The sequence below is a fragment of the Gavia stellata genome, chromosome 15 (genome assembly GCF_030936135.1).
Source record: "Gavia stellata isolate bGavSte3 chromosome 15, bGavSte3.hap2, whole genome shotgun sequence".
Taxonomy (NCBI): domain Eukaryota; kingdom Metazoa; phylum Chordata; class Aves; order Gaviiformes; family Gaviidae; genus Gavia; species Gavia stellata.
In genome coordinates this window covers 3,946,641-3,974,586 of record NC_082608.1, presented here as the reverse complement: position 1 = coordinate 3,974,586, position 27,946 = coordinate 3,946,641, and the positions used below count along the sequence as shown (strand labels likewise).

General features: G+C 36.3%; 1 protein-coding gene across 2 annotated transcripts; it reads left to right on the top strand.

The window, feature by feature from the left end:
* The first annotated feature begins 385 nt into the window (after positions 1 to 385).
* On the top strand, positions 386 to 27,602 carry DUS2 (dihydrouridine synthase 2). Of its 2 annotated transcripts, XM_059824912.1 has the most exons (15): positions 386 to 529; positions 3,555 to 3,600; positions 5,129 to 5,220; positions 6,171 to 6,214; positions 6,982 to 7,042; positions 10,650 to 10,697; positions 14,005 to 14,070; positions 16,874 to 16,944; positions 17,429 to 17,515; positions 19,852 to 20,020; positions 20,946 to 21,067; positions 23,736 to 23,879; positions 25,100 to 25,187; positions 25,822 to 25,895; positions 27,130 to 27,602. In XM_059824912.1, exons 1-15 carry the CDS (start codon positions 407 to 409, stop codon positions 27,365 to 27,367), a joined length of 1,473 nt encoding a protein of 490 aa, XP_059680895.1. In that variant the 5' UTR covers positions 386 to 406; the 3' UTR covers positions 27,368 to 27,602. The 2 variants fall into 2 exon arrangements, with proteins under 2 accessions (XP_059680895.1, XP_059680894.1); XM_059824911.1 differs by lacking the exons at positions 6,171 to 6,214; positions 6,982 to 7,042 and having other exon boundaries at positions 395 to 529.
* Positions 27,603 to 27,946: the final 344 nt, after the last annotated feature.

Below are 27,946 nucleotides of genomic sequence, written 5' to 3'. Positions count from 1 at the left end.
GCGCGCGCGCGCAGTCGGTACCTCAGGCGGGGTTGGGGGGGGCGGCAGCCCCTTCGCGTTCGTCTTTTCAGCTGGCGGCTGAGCGCTGAGCCCCGTGCCGCGCCCTGCGGGAGCAAACACGGCCCTGAGGGGCTCTGGCAGAGCCGGCCCGGCGCCCCTCGCGCGGGGGAAGGAGCCGGTGCGGCGCGGAGCACCCCCCGGGCCGCCCCGAGCTCTCTCCCGGCTCCACGCACCTGGCGCCGGGCCGCGGGCGGTGAGCAGGCAGCGGCGGAGCAGCCGGCCTGCGAGCCTTGTCGGGGTCACGCACTCCCCCCCGCCCCAGGACAGCGCGGGGCGTTCACGAGGGGGAAATTGTATTCCATGGCCATCCCCTCGATTTTCTCTTTCAGGTAGTACTGCAACAGGAATGACGGTGAACACACCTCTCTGTTTTAGAGGGAAGAAGATCCTGGCTCCAATGGTGCGAGTGGGAACATTACCAATGCGTCTTCTTGCCCTGGACTATGGTGCTGATATTGTGTACTGTGAGGTATGAAGGATGAGCAGAAGAGGCAGTCTTATAAGATCATTAAGAAAAGTACAAATAGGCTTTGTCTATTGTAGGACTTTTTCCTTTTACATATGTTTTTCATTAGAAAAATGGGGAAAGAAGAATCTCTGTGGCTTAAGGCATTTCCCTTTGAGTAGTCCTCAAGTTAGGGCAAATCCATATTTTCAGCCTGTTCAGTAATTTCAAATCATTTAGACAAAACACTCACCATAATTTCCTCACATTCTACTGTGTTTTAGGTTGGGGGCTTTTTTTGTAGAGTCATAACATTGAAGGAAGACTGACCTACCCTCGCACCTGATTAGTTCTGCTGTGCTAACCCAGAGCATCCATATATACCCCTCACAGCACTGCTGTCCTTGTTGCTTAACCACTTTTCTTAAAGCTGCCTGAAGTTGAGACTCCAGTTTGCTGCAGATATCATTGGTAGGACTGCTCTGTAACTTAAGATACTTAGTCTTCACTATCCTTATTGTTGCAGTGCATCAGTATTCCCATTTTCCCCTTCAGTGCTATTATTAGCTCTTCTCAAATGTAGGCACTGGTACAAGTTACATGCCTTAGCCAAGACAAAAAACCCACAAAAAACCTCAAAAACAGTAAGGAGTTAAACATAATGTAAACATGGCTTAAATACTGGCTTTCCTGGAGAAGGTTTGATCTGTACCCATAGAACAGGCTGAAACAAACAGTCAGAATCAGTTGTTTACAATGTTCTCCAGCAATCTTCACAGCAGTTTTCTTGGGAGTTAGCTCACTGCCCTTTTTGGGGGAGAAGAAAGGAAAGATTTGTTCTCAGAGAGACAATGTGCTGTTTTTATCTTGGCTACAGCTCACCTTTTGTCTCTAGCTTCTAGAATTACAAATGATATTTAATTAGTTGGATCAGCTCCGTGTGAAAGAATAGTTATTGCTGTCTGATTCGGAAGAAATCTCAATAGAATAATTACTGGTCTGTTATAAAATTGGGAGTAATAAGGTGTTTTTCTTTGACAAACAGTAATTAACAGTTTCCCAGTTTATGAATTATGACCTCTCTGCTTTACATGGGATTAAGTGAGAATATGTATTTTTTCATTCTCTGGGAGGCTAGCTGTAGATCATATATATATAGAAATGACAAGCATAGAGTTACAGAATCTAGAGGTCTTAACACTAAAAGTGAGTCAATTTTCAGATAGTCTTTGTACTTTTCCAGTATCTCTTATACTTCTTAGTAGTAGCAAAGAACCTTGTTACTGAGCAGCTACTGGATTTCACTAACCACAGGTTTGACAGGACCATTGTATAGGAAATTAGTGGAAGATAGTAATGTAGAAACTGTGGGGGTGTTTTTTACAAAAAACCCAACAACACAACCAAAAACCACAGCAAACCACACACATAAAGGTATTGCTGTGCTTACTGCTGAAGTCACAGGGTATGAGAAGTTACTTAATCCAGCACTGTAAACCGTAGAGCTAAAGCAGTTTCTCCTTCACACACCCTTTGACACAATTCCAGAGAAACAGTACCTCAGAAGAAGAGGCCCTCAAACTTACACAAGAAGTTGCAGTATGTAACAAAAGTTGTAGTGTGAAAGTTATTCCTGCAGCCAAAAACCTGTTGTAGTTTTCCTCATCTCATCTCAAAAACAAGGTCTCCCTCCTACATCGTCTTTTTTTCCTCTGCAGTGTTGTTGAGAGACAGGAGAGTTCAGATGCCTTTGACATAGATTAGTGTTTGCGGTTCGGTATCTGTCTTAATAGATTTTATCAGAGAAACTATGCTTTGTAAGTTTTCTTAAGAACTGACAAGATAGTATAAAATAAAATAGTTGTTCTAGGCAATTATACTGCAGTTTGGCAACAGAACAGCATGAATAATTGTAATTTAATTTTCTTTTGTAATTTTCATTTTCAAATTCATTATCCTTTTGTTTACCAATCCTTTCCCCCCAGTCTCCTCAACATTTTGGAACTTAAAGCTGTTTCAGCACTTCAAGTGAACAGTACCTGATGAGGAGCATTAATTAAAAAACTAAAAGCACTACTTACAAGGCTTATGGTATAATGCAAACAGATGGAGAATAGCCTGATTTATTACTTGTTTATACCTTACCTGTAAATCAGCAGGTCTTAAATCTTGTCTTATTTGATAAAACAAAGAGTCTGTAGTAGACTAAACATATTCAGGTAACTAACACTATAGCATGATGGTGTGGTTTTTTTCTCTATTTATGTAACAGTTGAATTAACAGCTGCATATTTATTTCAGCAGCTAACAAGTTATATTGGCTCAAGCTGTAGCCCTTTGTCAGTTAAAGGCAGTCAGTTTGTCTTAAAGCTCACCTGTAATCAAGTTGATAAGATACATATGAGAAAAGGACTCAAATGGTGTCCTTAATAAATTGAATTCATAAATCTGCAGTTAAGCTAATATATGTGGATTGCAGTTCTGGGTTTCTTCTAAAAGCAAGCCACAAATTCAGAAAGAATGGTGACTGTGTATTAAGATCTCTAGTAAAGGTCAACACAAAGCTTCATTTTTATCTTTTAACTAATGTTAGAAGACAATTGATTTTAATGTAATCATTAAAACTCACAATTAAGGTAAAGAGGTCTTGAAGCCTGCCTAATACTGCTGGTTTGTTCACCTGTGTGTTTGGCTAGAACAAATCTACATTGGTTCTTGAGGTGGTCTGTTGCTGTAGCATTAAGTTGTCTTCCCCTTCAGCTCTACATGGTTCGTTCTGCTTTGTTTCCAGCTTGCTAGATAAGTATTTGAACAAAATGGTTCTTCTAGAACTACGTAAACAGATCATATTCTTGTGTTTATATGTTCTATTTGTATTTTGAAACCTCAGTTGAATGTTGTATAGTTAAACTCTTGTTTTAATTTCCATTCTTTTTCTATGTTTGCTATCTTTAGATAGTTATTCTTACTTAATAAAATAGGTAACTGTTTAGAGCTGGGTGGCTTAAACACTTCAACTCACTGAGATATTTTTATTCTTTCTTCTTAGGAGCTGATTGACATAAAGATGCTGCAGTGTAAGAGGGTTATAAATGGCAAGTATAGCATTTCTTTTGTTAATATCTGTAAGCATTCTTTTTTTTCTAGTTATGAGAAAAGATAATTATTCCTCTGAAGTAATTTTGTAGCGCATACAATGAGGTATCAGTACATATAACCTTCCTAAACAGTGTCTAGGGACTTAAAATAAGCTTTTGAAGCTCTACCTTACACCTGCTGCTCTACAACATCAAACTTTCTGTTTCCCTTCTTAAGGAATTTCAATAGTTCAGTCAGTGTCCCTCAGGAAAACCTCAAATGTTTTTGGTGGGTAGGGTTAATGTATTAGTAACTGACAGTTTGTTACCTTTCTAGGCCCTAACACAAGGTCTTTCTCCACCAGTGACTTAATTTATTACAAGGATTTGATGAGTTTTCTGTTAAACTCTTTGACAGAGGTCAGGTCACTGGGTATGCAGGTATAGACCTTCTAAAGTGAAAGACTTTATAATTTTAGCTCCTGGTATTATGTCTTTCTCTTTTTATTAAGAAAAATGGGATTAGTGTTGGAAATCCATTACTAATGTTTCAGCATTATGCTTCCTGGCAACAGGTGAAAGAAACTAGTAGCTAGAATAGTCAGGACATTAAAGTTCCAGTGCATTGTTTAAAATGTTAAAGCTTTTAGTTTTATGTGGGTTAAAAAGATAAATAGTAAAATTGTAATTAACAGATAACCCTCTTCAATTCTGTACCTACATGCTGGCTTCAGCCTTTCTACTGCCTTCGTGTGCTATTATAATAAAGAATAAACAGTTAAAAAATGCTTGTTTTGTTTTGGGGGTTTTTGTTGTTTTTTTTTTCCCCAGAAATTTTACATGTGTATGTGCTAATATAAAATCTAATTTCCTGAGCAAAACTGCTAGTATTACTTACAAAGCCTTCTAATTTTTCAAGAAAATTTTGGTCACGTCCAAGAAACAAATTCATTTGGGCTGCAGTACAGACAGTTTCCAGTCATGAGTCTTTATAAATGTTAGCTGTTTGTGATATTATAATATACACACCTTTTAGTGTACTGCAATAAGGAAGCAAGACATACAAGATCTCACTGTTTATCATTCTTTTATGAACTTGAAGTCTAACATGATTTTCACAGACAAGTTCTTAGAAAGATCTTTTTGAGACCTCCCCAGCTGCATGGCATGAGAAACAGTTGTTTGTAGTGTCCCTGTTGGGGAACAGAAGTCAACTACAAATCTAATTTCCCCTCTTGCCCCTTCCCAGAAATGGTACAGTTATGTTCATTCTGGCTGATTAATCATTAGACTTGTTCTGGTGCTGATGCTGGCCCAAGAAACAGGCTGGGGGATGATTAGGGAGTACTGTGGGAAGGAAACAGCAGTATGCAAGAAGTGTACTGCAAGGACATGTAGTAGGTGTAGTGCCATTAGTTCTGCTGTTCATGGAAGACTTACTTGATAGCATTTCATTTATACACAAGTTATATAGTCATATGACTTCCTTTATGATTACATTTGTATATCATTTTTGTCTGTTTTACCTGTTTCTCATTTCATATAGAAGTACTTGAAACGGTGGACTTCGTTGCACCTAATGAAAGAGTTGTTTTCAGAACTTGTGAAAGGGAGAGGCACCATGTTGTCTTTCAAATGGTAAGAAACCAACTGCAGGTACTCTTCTAATAACACCATAGTTAAACAAGGTAGTGCTAGTAACATTAATCTAAGTTTAAAGCAGCTCTCTGTATTGCAGACTATCAATTTCTTAATATAAAATTTCACACCATATGTGTTGCAGAATTTCTAATCTGTTGGTACATATGCAGTCAAGATGCTACCCTGTAAGCTCTCTGTACAGCTGTTTTCAGAAGAGGTGATTAAGATGAATTCCGTGCTCTATGACAGCAGCTTGTTTTTGTAATAGGTGTCTTTGATATCTTTCCGAACATATAGATGGCAGATAATAAATTATGCTGACGTTTAATCATATGTTTAAGTCTTTCACTATCCAGTAAACAGTGTCACTGGAAAGACTGAAAGAAATGGCATTGTTTAGTGTGGATAAGAGAGGATTAGTGCGTGCATTAACATTGCACAAATGGATTAAAGGCTGCTGGAGAGAAAAAGGTAGTAATTTGTTCTTTGTGACTACTCTGTGTAGGACAAGAGGTGGTGGGGGTTGGAGGGAGGGAGGGAGAAATGTGGACTGCATTAGATATTGAAAAAGACCTTTTTCTGTGGTAATGATAGCCCTGGAATAGGTTGCTTGTAGAGGCTCTAGAATTGCTATTAGTGGAGCTTCTTAAGAACGTGATAAATAAATACCTAATGGTGATGGGCTAAGAACATTTGATACTGATGTAGGTTAAGAGGGTTGACAGACCTCTCCGGATCCTTTTTTGCATCACCTTTTGTTATTCCGTGGCTGACTCGGTACATGATTTAGCTAAATGTTCTAGCTATCCACTGTGCCATGAATGGGTCTCTGTCACTTCGTACTAAATGTTTAGAGCAAATATAGTTTTACACATGTGCAAGTGAGCACATTTTTTTATTAAATTGATGATATTTTATAATTATAAATCTTCTTGTTTTGCCAACAGGGTTCAGCAGATGCTGAAAGAGCCCTGGCAGTAGCTAAGCTTGTGTAAGTCATCTTCTCTCACCCCCTTCCCCCATGGGTTTGTTTGGGTTTTTTTGTACAGAGGAATTGTCGTGGAAGACAATTTTTTATCATTGAAAGGATCAAGGTAGGTCTTGATAGAACTTAGAAAAGTTCTGTAGGAGCTGCACAGTGAAGTGTAGTTTCTCAAAAGGCCAGTGGTATAATGGTGTAACTGCAACTTCTATGCTGGGATTGATGGCTTTTTGCTAGTGCAGTAACTGTGTCTTGATGTCTCCAATATGAAATTTCCCTGAGTATTGCACAGCTGCAAGTAAGATCAATATGGCCGAAAATGTCTCCTGTTCGTGGTTTGAAGCCCCCAATAAAATATTGTGCAGAAATGAAAAGTGTGTCTCAAAGCTTTTTAAAAGGTGTTTTTAAGCCTCCACTTTAAAGATGACAGTTTCAATAGGACTTGCTTTAGTGACGGTGGTGTATTTAGTGGTGCATATACTTATATATACTTAATCCTATATAAACATATTTAAGATGAGTATTTGCAGCTTCTGCACAGCAGTGGTCACTGAAACCTGCGGGCAGACTGATCTTCAGACCACTGTTAAAATAAACCACGTAACTTACATAAGCGAGAAGCTAAAAATTCAGAAGTTAAAATAAAAACTTAACCTTAGATTCTCATGTAAGCCTTAATGGTGACAGAAAACATTTCCTGGAAACATGTCTATTTCCTGATTCTTGTTCTAATATGCTAAAAAAAAAATTTAATTTTTTTCCTTCCTCTCTTTCAGAGAGAGTGATGTAGCTGGTATTGATATCAACATGGGATGCCCAAAAGAATATTCTACTAAGGCAAGTGGATTTTGATTACTCTCAAGTAAGCTTTTTCTTTCTTAGAGGTGTGGAGTGCAGAATACCTGTTCTGGTTTTCGGGGCTGAACAAATTCAAGCAGTAAAATTTTCATGCAGATAAACTTGAGGTGTGGTTTTTTGTTTTTTTTTTTTGCAATAAACAAGAGTCTTGAAGGTGCCATGGCCCTAATACAGTAAAATAACATAGTCTATTAGAAATCTCACTTAAGAATAGGTTTGATCATGTAATTAAATGTACCGTATCCTTAAGTGGGTAAGCATATATGAAGTTTGTAAGCTCAGGTTAGTGTGGACTTGCACCACTGAGCAAGTGGTGATTGCATTTTCTGTCAAGACAACCACTGAAAAATGCAGTGAGGTGGTTAAATTGTATTATTGTACAAAATTAACACTGATGTTACTTAGAATTCTGAAAATTCTGACAGGCTATGTTGTATCTTGCACTTAGAAGTAAATTCTGTAAGGCAGGATAAAATAAAGTGGGTTGTTTATTTTTTTGTTTGTTTTTCTGAGGTCACTAATTTGTTGGATGATTGAAATACGTTCTGCTTAGCCTTAGAAAAAATAGGCATCACAGATTGTCATCTGAGCAAGTAAACATTCGCAACTTAGCAATGCTAAGTTCAATTATTGGTCAGTTTTAAGTGGGAGGAGGATGGATCAGTTAAAACTTGATTTTATTTTTTTTTTAGGTAAGCACATGCAATACTAAACTAGTCCTCTATCATCTGTGGCTAAAACAGAGTAGTCAAACTTTTTGTTAGCACTGTTAAGCCAGTTAGTGTATAGATGAAGTATCAGTGAATTAGAGCATGGAGCTCCAGTTTGATGTCAAATGTTCAAGCAGAATAGATAAGAGAAATTTTGCACGTACTGTCAAAGAAAAAGAACTTCAACTTAGAAGACTTAAAACATCATTCCAGGGAACAAGCCTGGCTGTTGCATTTAAACTTTCTGTCCTCTAGTCTTTGTAGTATTAGCATTTGTAGCAAGTTCTCTGTCATGTGAAGCTGTAATGCTTCATCCTTTAAACAGAAAAAAACAATATATTCACATAAGCAGTACCTTCACTTCCTAATTCTGTGTTACCCATCTTTACATCTGTACATCTGGAAGCTTTTTACTGGCCTTATACTAAAGCAAGAGCACAAATGTAAATGGTAACTTGAAATCTGCCCGAATTCCTAGTATCTGCTTAAGCTTTTATAGAGCTTATATATTTTCTGTTGTCAAACCAAGTTGCCTGTGGACCAAGTAAAACTATTTTTTTGCCTCTCCCCTTTCACAGCAGAAAAAAATAGAATTCTGTGGCAGTTTATTGTATCTAGCACATAAATACATAGCCGGTTGAAATGAGGTATCTTGTGCATGAAAGCAATGTTGTTAAAACAGGGAATAGCAAAGGCCAAAGCTGACACTGCCGAACGTGCCTGTACCTTGCATGATACCATGATATTCTATAAGCTCTACTCCACATATCGTCCTCCTTCCTTAGTTTTTCAGCCAAGAGAAAAGAATGCTTTGTTTAAATGGATTTATTTTCCATTAATGGAACATCTCTTTTGATAAAACTACTTGCAAAGGAAAAGGGTTTATTTTAGACCACATCGCCTTAAAGAAATAAAAGGACAGACTACATCATGGAGTTTTGGAACAGAAGAACCAAAGGACCCTAATGACTGTACATAAGAGTATATAAGAGAGGGCTGATGTTTTTTCCATCACAAAGATTGCTTTTCCTTTGGAGCATGTGAGGTGTGTAAGAATGTTGGACACCTTTCAGGTATCTAGTATCTTCACTTTAACAGTTCATAGTGTTTCAACCTGGATCTGACAATGGTCAATGTTTAAAGTACCACGTGATGGTGCAAGAAAGGCATAGGATGGATCAATTTATAGGGGGATTTTCTGTTTCACTACTTCTTAGTTTTGTAGGTTGGCTTGAATTTAAGTAGTTCTTCAGAGTGCTTCTAATATATTACATCTGACTTGTGAATAATTTTACCCACATATGTTTCTAGGGTTTTTCTGTTTTAATCCCATTAACTTTTTTGTTTCAATGATAACTTATGAAAATGACAAGGTAAGTGAAGTATGGTGAAAATAAATCTTTCACATTCTTTTAAACTCAAATTTTAATTTCCCCTGTTCTGGAGCTTTTTTACTTATGTATTTACATTCTGTTGTTTCTGAACTTCCTCTGTTTTTCTGTAAGATGGCTTTTGAGATAAAGTGGTATTACCAAGGAACCATAGTCATGTTGAGGACATGTCATTAAATTCATAATGGTCTGATGATATTTCCAGTAATGTTTCCTTTAGCCTTTATTACTTTATTATAACTAATTACATGGAAGACTATTTTATCCTTCCACAGAATCATAATTAAAGAACAAAGCACCAAAACATCCACCCTGTACTAGGATGAAAGATCAAAAATTCAAATCATAGAATGGTTTGGGTTGGAAGGCACCTTTAAAGCTCATCTAGTCCAACCCCCCCTGCAATGAGCAGGGACATCTTCCACTAGATCAGGTTGCTCAGAGCCCCGTCCAACCTGACCTTGAATGTTTCCAGGGATGGGGCGTCTACCACCTCTCTGGGCAACCTGTTCCAGTGTTTCACCACCCTCATCATAAAAAATGTCTTCCTTACATGTAGTCTAAATCTACCCTCTTTTAGTTTAAAACCATTGCCCTTGTGTCCTATCGCTACAGGCACTACTAAAAAGTCTGACCCCATCTTTCTTATAAGCCCCCTCGTAAATGTTGAAAGGCTACAGTAAGGGCTCCCCAGACCCTTCTCTTCTCCTGGTTGAACAACCCCCACTCTCTCAGCCTTTCTTCATAGGTGAGGTGTTCCATCCCTCTAATCGTTTTCGTGGCCTCCTCTGGACCTGCTCCAACAGGTCCATGTCTTTCCTGTGCTGAGGGCTCCAGAGCTGGATACAGTACTCCAGGTGGGGTCTCACCAGGGCAGAGTAGAGGGGCAGAATCACCTCCCTCGACCTGCTGGCCACAAATGCTGGTGGATTGTTATTCTCTGACAGTAGTTTTGGGTCAAAAAAGTTCATACAATTTTGAATTTCTTATGTCCGCCTGTGGGCTTCTAGATCTGTGTATGCAGATAGTGCAGAAAGAACAGCTGAAATATTAAGTTGTTAAAGTGTTCATAATTTGTCTTAGCCTGCTTTTCTGAATGTAGTGTGTAGACAGAAACTGCTGATATCAAGATCTCTCAAATGTGATTATAATGTTAAAACAATAAATCTGTTCAGCTGTCACTTAATGAGTAGAAACCAGATGATTATGGTTGCTAAAAACATCTTTTTGAAGCCCTGTCTGCTCCATAAAGTAATGGGAGCAAGTTGGTGCCCTGAATTACTGCCTAATTATTCTGATCCAATTCTAGGAAATGTTTCACCAAAGTGTTCACTAATGCTCCTACATTTTAGATTTTGCCATTTTTGCCCTTTTTTTTTTTCTTAATATAACATTGTACTTTTGCTGTGGTCTGCTATTAGGCAAAATAATTGGGTTGAAAAATGTGTTTGCCTAGTGTGTAACAGTTTCTATGTATTTTCCCAGGGAGGTATGGGGGCAGCACTGCTATCTGATCCTGACAAAATAGAGTCTGTAAGTATCACCTTAGGGATTTTGAACTGCCTTGGAAAGTATTATGTGCTGTGCTCTACTGGAAGCAGGAATGAGTGCATAGAAGACAAATTTGTAAAAGCTAGAGTGGAATAATCAGTTTTGAATACTGAAATTTAGGTTATGGGTAAATAATCCTGATTTAGTTCTCCTTGTCATTGTCTGGACTATAAAATTGCTACCTTCTTCCTTTTCAGTTTTAAAACTTTCACGATGCAGTGCTGTATTTGCAGAGGGAGGAGTTTTACATGCATATGAATGTAAATCTGTATAAAATCCTATGTGAACCAGTATGAAAAACATTAATACATATGTATATATTTATGTGTATATATATTTTTATATATATCTATAAAACCCCATATGAACCTATAGGAAAAATATATATATATACACATCTATCTATATGTAATATAGATAGATAAGTAATATGTTTTTTATATTATTTTTTTCTCCCCTAAGGACTTCTAAGCTTCCTGAGATTAAACAGAGTCCAGACGTTGCTTTGGGTTTCCAGGAACGTTCTTAGCATGTAGTTCCTTTATTTTCTTTCTGTTTAAAGACCTGATTCTTCATAGTTCAGATGAGTTGACTGTAAACTTTGTCTTGCTTCCCCTTAGCTTTTAGTCACTCACTATATCCTTCATAGTTCCTGAGGGCAATTCTATTTTACAATTCACCTCTCACTAACAACTGAATTGTGGTACACAGTGGCAAATGTTTCAAGGTAGTTATTCTTTGTTTCTTGTACTGTCAAAAGTATGTAGATCTGGGCAGAACAAAAATACCAAAAGCATTGCTCTGCCTTTTTTCATGTGGCTTTGGAGTGTTCTCTTTTTTAATGGTGCTTTGATGTAGGTCAGTCTTTTGAAGAGGCCAGACTCTCTTCACTCATCTGCATAACTCTTTTTCTGAATGATAGCCAGTCATTTCTGATCCTTGCAGTTCATGCCTTTTCCTTCTGTCTAAAATGGATGTTGAGTCAGTCTGTCTTCTGTAAATTCTTCCTCTTATTGTGATAACACCATCCAGCTTTGTAGGCTAGTAGGAATTCTACAGTTTCAACAAGCTTATCCATTGCTTAGTGACTATTCTTTGTAAGCTCAGACATGAAAACAGGGTGTTCTGCGTCATTTATTTCATGCTCTGAGGACATGCCATTAGAAGGGCACGTCAACAAAGTTACAACCACGATGGAGAGTTAGCTTTTTGCCAAATGCAAGAATCTCATGGTGTCAAGAGTCACAGTGTTAGCTAAGCTGTAGAAACTGACCATTCAGCAACTGGAAGCATTATTAATTGTGCCAAAGCAAGAGTTTAAATGGAATAGACTGGACCTATTACTCTCTTTCATTAGCTGATGGGAAAAGCAAAAGTACAAGTGATCCAGTCTTGATCTCAAAACATAGAGAAGGTTGGTATCAGTCTCAATTTTTCAAAAGAGAAAGCAGAATGAGGTGTTGTTATCTGCAGAAAGTCAGCTACCAATATAAGCAACAGAACTGGAACCAGAACGCGATTTTTTGAGGCCTATATGGTGTTCCATGAATTAGGTAAGGTGGGTGATAATATCCAGAATTAAATTGTAATTTATGAAGCATGAGGTGATGAAGGCTGAAAGAAAAAAATTTAGGAGTGGGGATTGAGAGGAAAATATTTAGCAGGCTAGAAGTAAATCTGGCAAAAGTGTTTCTCATAGGAATGAGAGGCAGTTGTAAATATGATTACTAACAGCTTCCCTTCCCCTCTACAACATTTTGTTTTGATATTCAGAAGAGCAGGAAACTTGGTGTTCAAAAATTTGGAATTGTTCTTTTCGATTTAAGATGTTAATAGGCAGCAAAATCTTAGTTATGAAAGTTACTCTTAGCCAACTCCAAAGGGGTAACTAAACTTATAGCCTGCAAAAGACATCTGAAATTCCAGCTCCAAATCAAGCTTTCCATATGATTAAAAAGTGGAGGATTTGGGTCTCACACTGGAATCCTTAATGAGGCTGACAGTGAAAACTTGTAAGGTTTGCTTATGAAGATACTGTAAGAAAAATATTATAGTGATGATGCTTGGCAAACGATGTCATTTCAGTTTGATTTATATGCAAAAAATAATACAAATTAAGAGCACTAAAGAGAGGGGTTTTTTTAGATCATTTTCTTGGATCTTACTGTTTTATTTGAGAGAACACTACTGAGGACAGATTTGAGTAGACTGTGCAAGGTGACGCTAATTACTTGCCAGCTGTTCTAAGAACTTGAGAGTGCTAGCTATAACAGCTCGTTTCTGTATTGGGAACCTGATAAGTGCAGTAACATTAAACAAAATTCAAGTTTCATAGTACACACAACTCTGAAAGAAATAATTTACCTGTGGTTCTAGCCATTTTATACAAGGAAAGTGTACTCAGAATAACATGCATGATAATATATTAAAAAAAAAAAGTTGAAAACCAAGTATTTTTCTAATAACAGTCAGGAATAGCTCGTTTCCACTCTTTTATTTAGAGAGCTATTGGATTTCTGGTACCATTTATTGTATAGTGATACAGTGATTTAAACCTGTATAGGCCATTACATGGCCCTTTTAAGTATGGGCTCTTGGACTTAAATTCAGCCTGTGAAAAGGAGATTCTATCTGTAGCTCAGATATTAAATGGTTAAACTAACTGCTGCTCATTTGTCTGCTTATTCTGAGTTTGTTTAAATGAATAAAATATGCTTTGCGTTAAGTGTGGAATTCAGTTTACAATTTTTATTTTCTTTTAGAAGACTTAATGATGTTGTTGCTTGATATTTTCTTTTCATTATTTTCCTTTCATTGAAGGCTTTCTTCTCTTTAAAAAACCCCCTCTTTTTAGGGAATGCTTACATTTAGTTTTCATAAGAACCTCAGAACTCGAATATAAGACTGAAAACAGTTGCATGAAAATGAAAACCCTTTGCACTCCATTTTGAAATGATCAGAGTTTACTGATCACCTCATATTAAAAACAGTGTTGAAACTCCAGCAGCAGTTAATTGCTCTGTAAAAGTCCAGTTAAAATAAAAAAAAGTGGAAATAAAAATGGCTTAGACTAGAAATAGGTTTGTTTATCTATCGGATAAAATTATATGCTCAATTACAGACTGCATGTGTTCATATAGCTTGTAAGATTTTTTTTTTTTATAGAGCAACAGTAACTAATATTACATTGTCCTAATTTCTTTGTATCTTCAAGAGAAAAAGGAGGAGAGCTTTATTAATGTCACTGTTGTGATCACGTTTTTGTCTTTTTTTTTTTTTTCTTTTCCAGATATTGACTACCCTTGTTAAAGGAATTTGTAAACCAGTAACCTGCAAAATCCGCATTTTGCCCTCGGTAAGAAAATAAATCATTATGCTAAAGTGTTCAGTTGCTGTTTAATTCTGTGATTTAAAATCAGTTAGAATCACAGAATGATAGGGGTTGGAAGGGACCTCTGGAGATCATTTAGTCCAACCCCCAATGTATGACATTCTAATATATTGGCATTTTAGACCTGTTACTGTGAAATAGCACTTGGGAATTCTAATTTCTGTTTGGGATGCTGTCATGACCTGAAAGGTTATCTGACCTGCAGGTGTATAGAGATAGCGATTGCAGCTTCATCGGATTCCATGATACAGAAGGACACACAGAGGCTTTTATCCTCTAAGTTTGTCAGCTTTATTACAGATTACCACAAATACCACAAAAATCACCATAGCAAATATACCTATGATTAATAAAGCAAGATATAGATATATCTATCTCAAGCTATTACAAATTATTAGTAGCAACAATCAATAGTATACCAGCAATGATTAATATGGCAGCAATCAATTACAGCAACAGTCAATAACAGCAACAACCAAGTACATATATACTATTACAAGTTACTACAAACTTACCACTAGTGAAGAAAGTTAATAATACAACAGCAGATATACTTATGAGAGATATATATGCATTAAGTAATCTATGTTCATAGTAATAATACTGGTATCAAGTGCATTAGACAGATCTCAGAAGGGGGCCAAACCATCCTAGACGGAAGGACAAACTGATCCCAGAAGGGGACCCAGCCAGCCCAGAAATAGGAAGACAAAAACGGAACCAACCCCAAAAGTAGGCCCAGAGGGTGACCGATAAAATAAGAGACTCACTCCAAATACTAAACATTAGATGTCTACACATGGTTTTATTCCATTGAGCTCCAAATGTGGATACTTCTGTTAAAAAAAGTATTTTAGACCTGTTTATCATAACCCACTGAGTTAATCCCAAAGCTTTTGCTGGTGGATAAGCACTAAATGAAAATAAAAAGGAAAAATGCACTCCTATTTTAGAAGACGACTGCCAAATGTGGAATTGACTGAGAGCAATATCATGTGTAGATAAGCACAGTGTGATGAACTTTGAATTTCGTAACAGTCTGCTTGAAGTTTAAACTTCAAGAGGGGAAGACCAAGCCCTAATGTTACTTCTCCAACTTCCAACATTCATGTTAACAATGAAGGTTTCACTGATGTAATTGTGTTTACAAAAGAAACTGCCTGTGCTCTATAAACTGCTCATATTCTACACTGCAAGGAAATTTTGCATTACTTAACTCCTGATTTATTGTACATGCAATGACAGCAATAAATGCTACAAGTGATACCTGAATTAAAAACAACTTCTGCAGCCTTTTTAGAAACTCTTTAATAGATTGAAGCACTGAAATTGCTAGATTATACAAGGTGGTTCGTAATCTTCCTTCTCAGAAGCAACATCTTCATTGCAATTACAATGACTTTTCTCTAGGTAGATTCTTGGGTACAATCATTCATTTCAAAGAAATTGTGGTAAGACTGTTGTATTGCTAAAGCTGATACATTTTGTTTTGTCAGTATTTTGCTACAATTTAACTATTAAGAATGTAGTGAAAATACATAGGTTCTCTTTTCTTTTTTTTACAGCTGATGTAGTTTCCTTACTGGATTTTTTTTTTTCAGTTGAATTCCCTACATATTTTTAAACCTCCAGGAGATGATGTGCTTTCTCTTTTAATGACTGATTATTTTGCAAATATGTATTTAATTACCTGCCTAGTTACTGTGATCCCATATGACCTGGATAGATATTTCTGTAGATGGATGAACTGTAACTGAGCTCGCTATTGTTCACAAGTCATTTACACATGCACTTAAAATGATTAAATAAACAAATGAAGCCTATGGGAAAAGAATCAGTATCTCTGTGTAAGATCATTTTGGTTTTGAAGTACTGAAGTATTAAATCAAAGAACTGGCACGTCTCCTTTCTATTTTCTGCAACTGTCCTAGAGCCTCTTCTTTGTTTCAGGCTGCTTTTGCATAACATGTCATCCAGCAGAACAGCAGGTGAGCTTCTGTCTCTCTGTCCATGCCAGTTGATAGATGTGGCATTTTTCAAAGACTGAATGTGCTATTTTTGTGATAAGCCACAGATCATTCTCCAGCTTTTGAAAAGAAAATTGGCCTTATCTTTTTTTTTTCATTCTCCCTTTCCCCAAAGCTGCATAAAACAGGCTGATCCAGCGGTGTGCCAAATTTCTTTCTGCCTCTTAACAGCATCTTACCTCTTTGAAGATATACTGGGAGATTTCCCTTTTTCCCCTGTATCTTTTGATTCACTGGTCATGTACGAATAGTATTAGAATTTTTTAGGTACTAGTTAACTTTTTTAAGACACATCTGAAAGGAATATTTATAGATGTGTGATTGCATGTTACATTGATTTCAGGAAGGCATCCTCTTATTAAGATGCATTTTAATTACAATTTACAGAATAGTCGTTAGAGAGGACTTGCTAATCAAGTGTTTTATATCATTTTTCAAATGACAGTCTAAAAACCTGGTGGAAAATACTCTTCTCCTACAGAGTATTGTGTTACCTAGTTTGAGAAAGTTTGCAACCTGTAGTTTCAAGGAAGTATTGAAAATGGATTCTTATTTTTGCCATAATATGTAATTCTTTAATTGAATCTATTAAATGGTTATGTGTGTTGGGAGTTCTTCTTGAAATACAAGAATCGTATCCCCCTTGATGAAAGGAAAGACTTCCAACATTTGTTTGTACAATGATCACCTGATAGTTATTTCTTTGAACTAAAATCATGTCATTCATTCTTATCCCTCAGGTTGAGGATACTGTGAGTCTGGTAAAGAGAATAGAAAAAACTGGTATTGCTGCCATTGCAGTCCATGGAAGGTAAATTGATTTTAGGCAAGAGAGACTTAGATTTTTTGTTTGTTTGTTTGCTGGTGAATGTAGCACAGTAAGATATGACTAGAGTATACTCTGCATGAAGTATGTGGTTCTGATTTCAACTGTTAACTAAATCAGTGTTGTAGAAAATCAGGCCAGTGGTTAGGGAATTGAACCACTTGCTGCTATTTTTCTACAATTTTTGTCTCAAAGACCAAATAAAACTAAAATTATCTTGCATACTCTGTATCTAAAAAATGCTGCTTATCTGTATACGGAATTACAGTAACAATGTTTTAAGATGTATTTGATATGAAATAATTCTCTTGTGTTTAAAAAAAAAAAGGAAAATCGCATCAAATATATAAAGTAAATAAGCAGAAATAAGAATGTCCCGATAATCCTTGAGGCATGTCTGCTGTGATTCAGATATCTACAAATTCCATAGGAAATCTTTTGGTCTTGTTGTCTTTTGTTTGTTGGAAAGGAAGAAGGAGGAGAGGCCTCAGCACCCTGTCCACTGTGATGTGATCAAAGCCATATCTGAAGCAGTCTCCATTCCAGTAATAGCAAAGTAAGTTGGACTAATTAGCTCGTTATTGCAAGATGCCTGTACCTAACTTAAGATTTGCAAATGCAGGAAGAAGATCCTTCATGTAGGGCAAATACAACATTACCCGTTACCAAAGATCAAATCTGAATAGAGGTAGCAGTGGCAGAAGTTGTCCATATGAAATGTCACCATACCTCAGTTTTTAGCTTTAAAATTTCGTGTATTTGTCAAAAAGTATTGCTTTTGTGTGTCACAATCCTGTGCAAGTTGTTTCTGACTGCATCTGGCAGTTGAATTCTCTACACTTTTAAGCCCTGGGCAGTGACTGGTTATAACCCTACCACTGTGTATCTTGGATACTTGCATGCTAGAGGTGACCTGTCCCACTACTCAAAAGCAGTGTTACATTCTGTGGCCTCATGTGTTCCCTAAGACCTCCTTAGTCTCCAGACATGTGGACGTGATCCCACTGGATCTGCTTGTGTTGATAGATCCTTCAGTAACTCTGTGATAGTAAAATAAGGAACTCATCTGAGGAAAGTTTAGCTACAAACAGGTGAGTTTTAAGAGCAATTTTGGAGGTAATGAAAAGTATCAAACTGTCCTGAATTGTATCTGATCTGCTGGACCAACATCTTCAGATGTTTCACCTCTTTATAAGTGGCAGTAGAATATCCTTGGCCAGAGAGGCACTGTCCTTAAATGAAGTTCTCTCTTCATTGATCTTGAGTTTTCACAGAAGAGCAGCATCTCTGCAAATTGCATGCTTAGATCAGGAATTTGAGAACTGTTCTCCCACATTTCTACGTAGACAATACATTGAAAGTCACAGTTTTTGCAGTTAGAAAACCTGCTTCTGTAGTGGACAAAGGAAATATTCCATGCTGATAATCTTTGTTGATCCACTTTTCAGTGGTTCACCCCCCTTCTAGTTATCAGAATAATTTTTTTAACAATATGGAGTTAAAAAGCCAAGCAAAACTCACATTGTGTGTTGCCATGAAGCCTTTGTTTGCCTAGGTAAAAGATGAGGCTAACAATTTTTCTTAGATTTTATGCATGTCACAAAAATGTCAGCTCTGTATGAGTACTTTCTATGATGTAGAACTGTGCAATTAAAATATAAAAATATTAGAGGTTTATTGTTGATAAATTGCTTCTAATTAATCCCTTTATCAATTTACTTCTTCGCAAGTGTCCCACCATGCTGAACTAACCTTAACAGTGCTATTTCTTATGGTTTCTCTGAAAAGGATTTGATCTTTGTTTTAAATCCACTCCGTGAAACTTTTCCCTCTCTAGAGAAATGTAAATGTGCAACTTGGAATCCTGCTTATTAAATATATTTGATCCATGATACTTGATCCCTGCTGTAACTTATTTGGCTAGTATTTTGAGAATTTTAATCACTTGTACCTCAAGCTTAGTCAGGAAATACACAAGAATGAATGAAAGGAAGTAGACTGGTGTTAAAAAAAAAAAAAAAAGGGCAAGAAAACCTGAATTGGTACTATGATTTCTAGAATGGTACTGTGTTTATGGAATAATCTTTCAGAAGTGTAGGAAGCTTGCTTGTGCTGTCTTCACAATATAAGTGCCTGGTTTTAAAGTAATTTATCATTCTCTGTTTTTTTTATTTTGAATTTGACAGTGTTTTTACTTTCGAAGGGGTAGCTCAGAAGTCCAACTTCTATTTTACTTTTAAAAGATGTTGTGAAGGGAAACTTTTAAGAGAAAGAAAAGATGGTTTAAGTGTTCGTTTTGCTTACTAACACGTCTGACTTGCTGACTTGAAAGCAGAGGCAGTACAATAGAAGCAGTGCAACCTTCTTTAAAATTGAAAGTGCTTTGTGACTGATCTAGAAGTACTACTTGTAGTTATGCTCCATATGTTAGTGCCAGAGTGAAAATGGAATGGAGCTGCCTATACTTAACTTGTTTTCGGTATCACTTGTGCCAGCATAATTAGTATGCAGTTGAAGATTACAGAACTGGCAATTACAAGGTATCATTTTTCAGGCAACACAGAAGTGATTCTTTGTGAGCCTTATCCATTAAGACCTGTGTGAAAGCACATGGCTTGTGTAAAACACAAACTAGATTCTTTCTTTATGAAAACAGCCTTCTATTTTTAAGGGAAGTATGCAGATAATGAAGAAAAAATATATAATCAGTGTTTTAATGAGCCATTGCTAATAAAACTCTCAGACCCATTTATTCTTAGATTTGAGATAATATGCTAAATAGACTCTGCCACCATTAATAATGTAATATCACATTGAAAATACAAGGCTGTGTTAAAGTACAATAATAGCAAATAAAACTTTTATGATTCTAACAGTGATGTTAATTTTTAGTGGAGGATCTCATGACTTCATCAAAGAATATACGGACATTGAGACCTTCCAGAAAGCAACAGCTGCCTCATCAGTAATGATAGCTCGTGCTGCCATGTGGAACCCATCTATCTTCAGAAAAGAGGGTCTTTTCCCCTTGAAGGAAGTCATGCAAGATTACATCAAATATGTATGTTTGTTGAAAGATCTTACTTGTAGTTAACGTTGTTTAGAATTGTTAATCCAAATCTTACTACAGTATTTTAACTCCTCTTCATTTCAAAGACTTAGGCTCTGGGGATATTTTAACATACTGCATATGACATGAGTCTTGCAAATCAACCACTGCTTCCTCTGTTTTATTTTGTTCAGAAATCTGTATTCAGAAAACAGTTCTTCCTGATTGTTCTTTTCTTACATACCATGCTTTTTAGCCCTAGTTTTTTGGGAACGTTTTATGAGGCTTACAAGACTATCTAAAAATGTCTAGGAATTTGAAAAACTAATGATATGTAGGCCAACTCTCCTGATGTTACAGTAGTACAAATAATACTGAACAGAGAAGTGAAGGAGTATTAAATACTCAGTTACTGCCAGATTAATTTTTAGAAATAATACTGTCAAGAATTTTGAACAGCAGGGAAGCAAATGGAATGATTTGTCAATAAAGTAATGCTGTATATCTATAGCTCCATTAGTTGAGTCATCTATAATATAAAGTTTTATCTACTATTCAAAATACACAATTTTAATGACATAATAGGAAATCAGTGAGAAATCGGTGGCTTTGATCATGCCATCAATCCATCAGTTTTTTGGTTTTTGAAAATTTGGACTGCCATTAACTAGTTACTAACTACAATATCACTGCATTGCTAGTCAGTTATGTAAACTGGTCAACTCTTTCTTCATAAGTATGCGATTAAGTTGAACTTCTGTTCATGAAAGCATGCCAAAACAATCAGATTATATTCACATTCATGAGTAGTCTTGAATATGTTATTGAGAGTGGTTTGCCTTTCAAAAAAGGATTTTGAAATTCATCAAGGGACATGAGCATTATACAAGATAAATTTGTTTGGTATGCTTTTATATTCTTTGTCTCTCTCCACCAGGCAGTGAGATATGATAATCACTATACCAATACAAAATACTGTTTGTGTCAGATGTTAAGAGAACAGTTGGAAACTACTCAGGGTAAGAAGCTGCATGCTGCACAGTCCACACAGGAGATCTGGTAAGCATGTACTTCAGAAATAGGAATTGTACTTTCTGTCAAACTTGCAAACCACTTCTCTGCAAATGTCAGCACTGCCTGGCATTTTGTACCTTCAGAAGAAGTTGCCAAGAAAAAAAAAAAAAATCCAGCTAGTGGGATGTGGAATAATACAGTAAACTTTTCCAGGTTTCCTCTGTGCTCAGGTGTTATAGACAGTTCTAGGATTGAAGTTTTGTATTTGACATACTAATTTGAGTGGTGCTTCGCTGCGTGACAGGCATTTATCCAATATTTGCATTAACTGATTAAGAAAAGTTTCAGCATTCTCTAGTGGTAGTCTGGAGGTTAATAGTGTGGAGCTTATCTTCTTCCAGAGCTATTTATTTATTTTAACTTCCTCTTTTGCATGTGGGGTTTTTAATGTTACTGGAATTTTTATGACAAGGTGTTTATTTTAGTTGAACACGTAGAGATAATCTCAAAACAATGTATGAAGGTCGCCTGTATGATACTTAAATGTATTTTTGTGCTGCTTTTCAAACCTGAAGTATGCTAATGAACAATGACAGCCTTTTTGAGGAAATATAGTAGCTTTAACGAATCTCTTCATCCTGGACATCTGAAACAGTCTGGATGAAATTTCTTAGAGGGAGACTGAAAACGAAGAAGGAAAAGTTTGAGAAAAAAGATAAAATAGACATGTGATTAAAGAATTCACATAGGGTGGAGGGGAATTCAGGTTTGGACCCATCCCAAACTGAACAAAATAAAGGTCTGAGCTTGCATGTGGCGTATCCATGTTGCGTGCTATAATTATCTTTCTGATGGAATGGAGGGGAAGAGAGTCTCTCTGTTTTTACAAAATAAACAGTCTGAAACTGTTTGTTATCTTACATGTATGAAAATAGATAGAAACGTTGAAAGCTTGAAATATTTTGCAAATAGAGTTATTGTTTTCTAGCAAGCCCTCATCAGCATTCTGTTCATGTTCAAAATGAATGGAAATACTTGCAATCCTTTTGCCACTTTATTCCAATTTACCAATTTTGGCTCTCTATAAATGCTGCTGTCCACGATTACTTCATTGCAATAAAATGAGGGGAATTTGTATTTTATATATAAAAGGAGCTAGCCTTCATTAATCATAAAGGAGCAGTGGAATCCATGACCAACATTTACACTTTGCAAGTTACTTTTCACTTCTGCAATGTAAATAGTTGAAAAATTTTTAGTATAGTAACTTACTATCTATTTTGCTTATAGTTTTCCAATTGGGTTAGAAGAGATATAGTATAGATTGAAACTGAAACAATCTTTTACAACTTGAAATAAATCTTAGCCAAAAAGGTGGTGGTGTTCTCTACTGAATGAATAATAATGCATAGTATGTAAAGAAAAGAAATTTTAAGTAAGAGTCAAGCTTTTAAACAGGTAATTAGAAGAGTCCCAGCTTATTCACATAAACACTGGATAGAGATCTAGTGTAAAACTTTTGGTTTTGTGTGCTATGCCTAACAATTCTTTAGGGGCTTCCAAAATTGAACATAATCAGTTTTTGTATGTGTGATGCAATACCAATTTCAAAATTGGCTTAAGCAGTGTGTGTGTGCATGAGAGCCACTTTAAAATTTATAAAACCACTTTCTATCAGCAGACTCAAAGTCTTGTAACCACTGTTCTAAACAGCCTGTTTAATGTCCAGCTAACTGAAGAACATTCAGTTATTTACAATGCACCGATCCATCTTCAGAGAAAAATGTTACTTGATACTGCTGCCTCCTGCCGGTGATGGCATGTTATAGCTGCTCGAGGCTTTCCCCTCCGTGCTGAAGGCAAGAGAAGAGGCTCTTGCAATTCAGACAAGAAAATTTGCATAACAGTACATAATAAGTTGACTTCTCTTAGAAGCATCAGTTAGCATTATCCAGCTTCATTGCTTTTCCGCTTAGAGCATTGGAGATGGCTTTGTGGCCAAATTAATTTTGTCCTTGAACGGCCTCATACCAATGAGCATTCTCGTAACAGTCAGGAAGTAAAAGTTTTCTTATGCTGCAGGTTTTATCAGTGTTATCATCTGCAGAAAATGAATAGTCTCAGTTTTTCAAAGTAGATGCAGCCTGCCATGGATCGGAAATGTAAAACGATTTGAGGCTCTTGCCTTTGACCCAAATCCTAGTTGCTTCCTTCCTTGTATGCGGGCTTGTGAAGAATATTGAAGTCAGAAAATCTGAGACTGTGAGGTGCTTGGGTGTTACAGTGTTTATTGCTTATAGTATTTTTAAATACTAAAATTAGAAGAAGAATCTATTTCCTACTTTTCGCTCATATTGCCCTTGTGGAGCTGATCTACCAGTAGTCACTCGGAGATGTTCTTTGCTGATTCATCCACCTGCAGGTTATTAACTGAGCTATTATCTTGAACATTGCAAGACCTGTATTTCTGATTGATTCTGCCTGGACTTCCAGACTGCAAATTAAATAGGTAGTGCTGGAAATGGGAATATTGTTTTTCTACTTGTAGCTCAGCAGTGTCTGATAAGAATTGAAGGAGGAACAAGATAATGTCACTGTGCAGAATATAGCCACACTTTCATGTGATCTCTGTACGTACATACTTTTCTCTGTCATAATGTGATACAAAAATTTATAAGGTGATCTCTAATACAAAGGAATTCTGTCTGAATAGTGAAGTCTTTGAAATGGCTGACTTCTATGAAGAAACAACAGCTATTTTTGAAGCAAAGAAAACATCTTTAGAAACTGAGACACAAGATGAAGATGACCAAATGGAAGATCCAGATGTAATAAAAATGGCTGTTAGATTTGACAAGTAAGCATGCAAATTAAGTTTTTCACTATCCTGCATCTCTAAATAAAAACTGTGAATTGGACAGTGCCTTACAGTTTTTTTGAAAACAACAATTTGCATAACAGTGCTTACTGAGTGATGTTTTTTTTATGAGGCAATTTGTGTACATCATTACATGATCACTACCATCACCACTCTTCCTGTGCTATTTGGATGTTGTAAGATGTTTTTTAGTTTCAGGCTTCCTGAGACTGCTTAATTCTCTCAGTTAACTTACTAAAAGTGCTAAGTGACTTAAAAAAAAAATCCAAACATCTGTATGTAGAAGAATGTGAGTATACACAGATACAGAGTTCAGTTATTTTTGGTGAAATTTAACTAGAACACAATACTTTTTATAGAAAAAGTCCTGCACGAATTTCCTAATGTTATTTTCTAAGTGGACTACATATGTGCTTATCTGCAGTCTTCCAAACGTGTTCTACTCATAAGGTATTCCTTGAAAAACTAATTCATGGAGTTACACACAATATTATTTTAAGTAACCTTTGATTATAATCTGTGAAACTTATAGAATTGCTGTTATATGTTATACCCGTGTTTGCTATTTTTGGTATGTTTGCTATTAAGTCTGTCAAACAACTCGAGTGATACAAAATGCTCCTCAAATCTAGTCATAATGCTTTAATATTTACAGGATATATTACCTGACTCCCTGAGGACTGAATACAGTGGTTTTACAGTATTTCTTTTTTCTGCCAAGTGCAAGGGACTGTAATTAATGTCAGTAACTGAATCAATGCCTACCTTTCCTACCCTTTTTTATTTGATAACTCTACTGTCTCATAAGAGATGCAGCTGCTTTTCTTTCTCCTAGTATTTAATCTTATATTGTTGCTTATAACAAGCAGTTCCAAACTGTATCTTTATTCTGTGTTGTATGTTTAGTTAGAATCTCCTTTCTGGTAAGTATCTTTTCTCTAGTTGTATTACTACAAGATGTGAATGTTTGGGAAGAATTAATAGAAAAGTTTAGATATTATTTTAGATGTTATGTCAGACGTATTACTTGAATTATCTAATAAAGAAGCAGCATTTTTCTCACAATTTGAGCGGTAAAATTAAACCACAAAGAATAACTGGTAGAAGTAATATAATAAGCAGCACTATCTGTTTTAAAATAGGTCTGCTTAGTAAGTAAACTCTGTGCACAGTTGTTGACCACAAATTTTTCTGTCTAGGCGAGAATATCCACCACAGATTACTCCAAAAATGTATCTTCTGGAATGGTGTAGGAAAGAAAAGCATCCTCAGCCAGTTTATGAAACTGTGAGTTAATGAAGAAACCCTTTCAAACCTCTTCTTCTGCCTTGTCTATGAAATTAAGTATTTTAGGATTCAAGGTAGTGAGAAATTCAGCTTCCCAATCTGGCATAGCTCTTGAGTAAGCAGCTGCAGAAATGGTAATATACATATGTATGGAAATAGCAGCTTATTTTATTAGAAAATAAAAATTTAAAAGACAGACCTTCCATCTAATTTTGATTCATGTGTCAAAGAAGTTGCTGTAACTACAGGTCATTACACAGGAATTCATGACTGACCTTCTTTTACTTCTTCGGTTAAGTAAAGAATTTGGATTCAGAATGTTTTCCCTGTTGTTGCACACTGTTATAGGTAGGAACTGTACTGGACAGGAGCAACTGCTGGGTTGGGTGGGGGCCTTATTTGATTATTTTTTTGTAAAGCAAAAATATTTGCAGTTTGGACAATTTCTTCTTATTTTTTAATCTTAAATATGCAAGGTTAAATTTATGGTGTGAATTACAGTAATTTTAAAGGTGTTACTTGATTGTGGTGTAAAGACAAGAATAACAAGGAACCTTGACAATGCTGTTTGTTCTGTAAATGACATGACTGTTTTTTGACACCCGCCTCCCTTTTTAATTCTTTTTTCCTCCAGGTTCAAAGGCCACTGGATAGATTATTCTGTTCAGTAGTGACAGTAGCTGGGCAAAAATACAGATCAACTCTGTGGTAAGCTGTCCTTAATGTTTTTTGCAGCTGTGTTGTAATTGTTTCTGAAATTTTGCTTGAAACTTGCAATGAAAGGGTACTCCAGTTTATTCCAGTTGACTTTAATGAAGTAAACTAAAAGCTACCTTCTAAAGCTACCTCTGGGAGGGAGAAAAGATTAAAAATTTCTGAGAACTGAATGTGACAAGAGGAAGTAAGCTTTGACATAATCAAGTAAACCATTAGAGATTTTAATTCACTTAGTATGTTAGTCCACAAATTGTATTGGAAGGGGAGCACATAGGCGACCCAGTTCAGTTGTGTCTGTGAAGAGTTCAGAAACTAACCAAGGGAGGCAGAGGGGAACATTGGAGGAGGTAATGTCTTCAGCCACTACAGCAGATCCATTCTCAATAACAAGTCAGGATTAAGTGTCTATACATAGTGAAGCAGAGGACAGTTTAGTGGCTTCTCAGAGATCACAGTTAATCAACGGTTACGTCCAAGGCTGCTCTAAAGTTTCATGACGGTATGTTATACTATCATCTATTAATACTGGAGTTAACTTCAGGCATTTGCACCTAGGTTGAACTTGATTTAACTGCAAAGCTAGAGCTTAGCATTGAACATTTTAAAGAGGACAAATGCACACAACAATCACTGGTGTTTGCAGCATTCCTATTCAGAGACTTTAGGAAGTTAAGCTCAGCTGATACGAAACTTTGAGAAGACAATTTTTTCAAATATTGAATTTCACAAATGTGTAATTTGTAGTCCTTCTCGGAAATGACAGAATTTTTATTATTATGGAACAGTTCCTGCTTTTGTCAGCATCAATGAATTTGTACGCCTACGAGTGATTATATTTGGGCCTGAGTGTCTTTCTTGAAGGTGATCCTTCAAAACTCAGTTTCGTTTAGTGATCATACTTGTAAGTGTTAACTTTCTGAGCATTGCAACCACTTGGGCCAAACACACATTGACTTCATACCTTTGAAATGAAGAGTGCTTGAGACAGAAGACCTGGTAGAAGCAGATTTTCTAGGAAATGATCAGGAGTGATGCATCAACATTGACACGTAGCAAGATTCAAATAATTTCTGGACCTGACCTATTTTGTTCTTCTGCTGTGAGATGACTACAAATGCTGTTCATTTCAGGATGTTGCAGCAGAGACAGGAAATTTGATTGTCTTTTGGCAGTGTAGAGACTTGAGTTTCTACTTTTACCTGTGCTCTGTCTGCTTGCTCTTCAGGGACAAGTCAAAGAAACTAGCAGAACAGGCTGCAGCTATTGTCTGTCTGAGAACATTGGGTGTCCCAGAGGGAAAGATGTGCGAGGGAGAAAATCACCTGATTAACAAACGCAAGAGGGAAGATCGGGAGCGCTTGAATAACAGAGACCACAGAGAAGATCTTGCTGAGCCTTCCCATAAAAAAGCTAATTTTTTTGAAGAAACTTCTGACATGAATGTGACTAAGATGCCACGATAGCATGGAAATTAGAGGTTTCATGCCTATGCAGCTACAGATTAGCTCCTATTTGTATATCTTGCTGTTCACACTTCATTTGGATTCTCTTGGAGACAGATAAATTCCCTAGTTGTGAAAAATGCGATGTTTACTGTTCACCGCTCACTGTCCCTATGGTGCCTTTCAGACAGGATAAATTAGCAACTTGATTTTAAAGAAAATTGAGAAGATTATCCCAAATAATAAATTTTTTAAAATATCAGATATTTTCAGAGCAATTTTGTCATTGGTTTTATTACTTGTTTTTTATTTTTAAGAATTCTACAGTGTGCTGGTAAGAGGTGTATGAATACATCATCCATAAGCAGATGGATTAATTATGGAATGATGTAGTTAATCAGAAAAATTAATGTAGGAAAATATTAGTGGCTAAGTAGACATGGTTTTGTCAAATGAGTTTTATGCATGTCTTGCAAAGTTTATTTACACCCGTCATAGGAAGAAAAAGTTTTTTGCAGAGAGAAGGACTTAGAAATTATAACATTAAGCATGAAAATAACATTCTTCTTTCATAATTTCTACTACATTTTACCCTCCAGA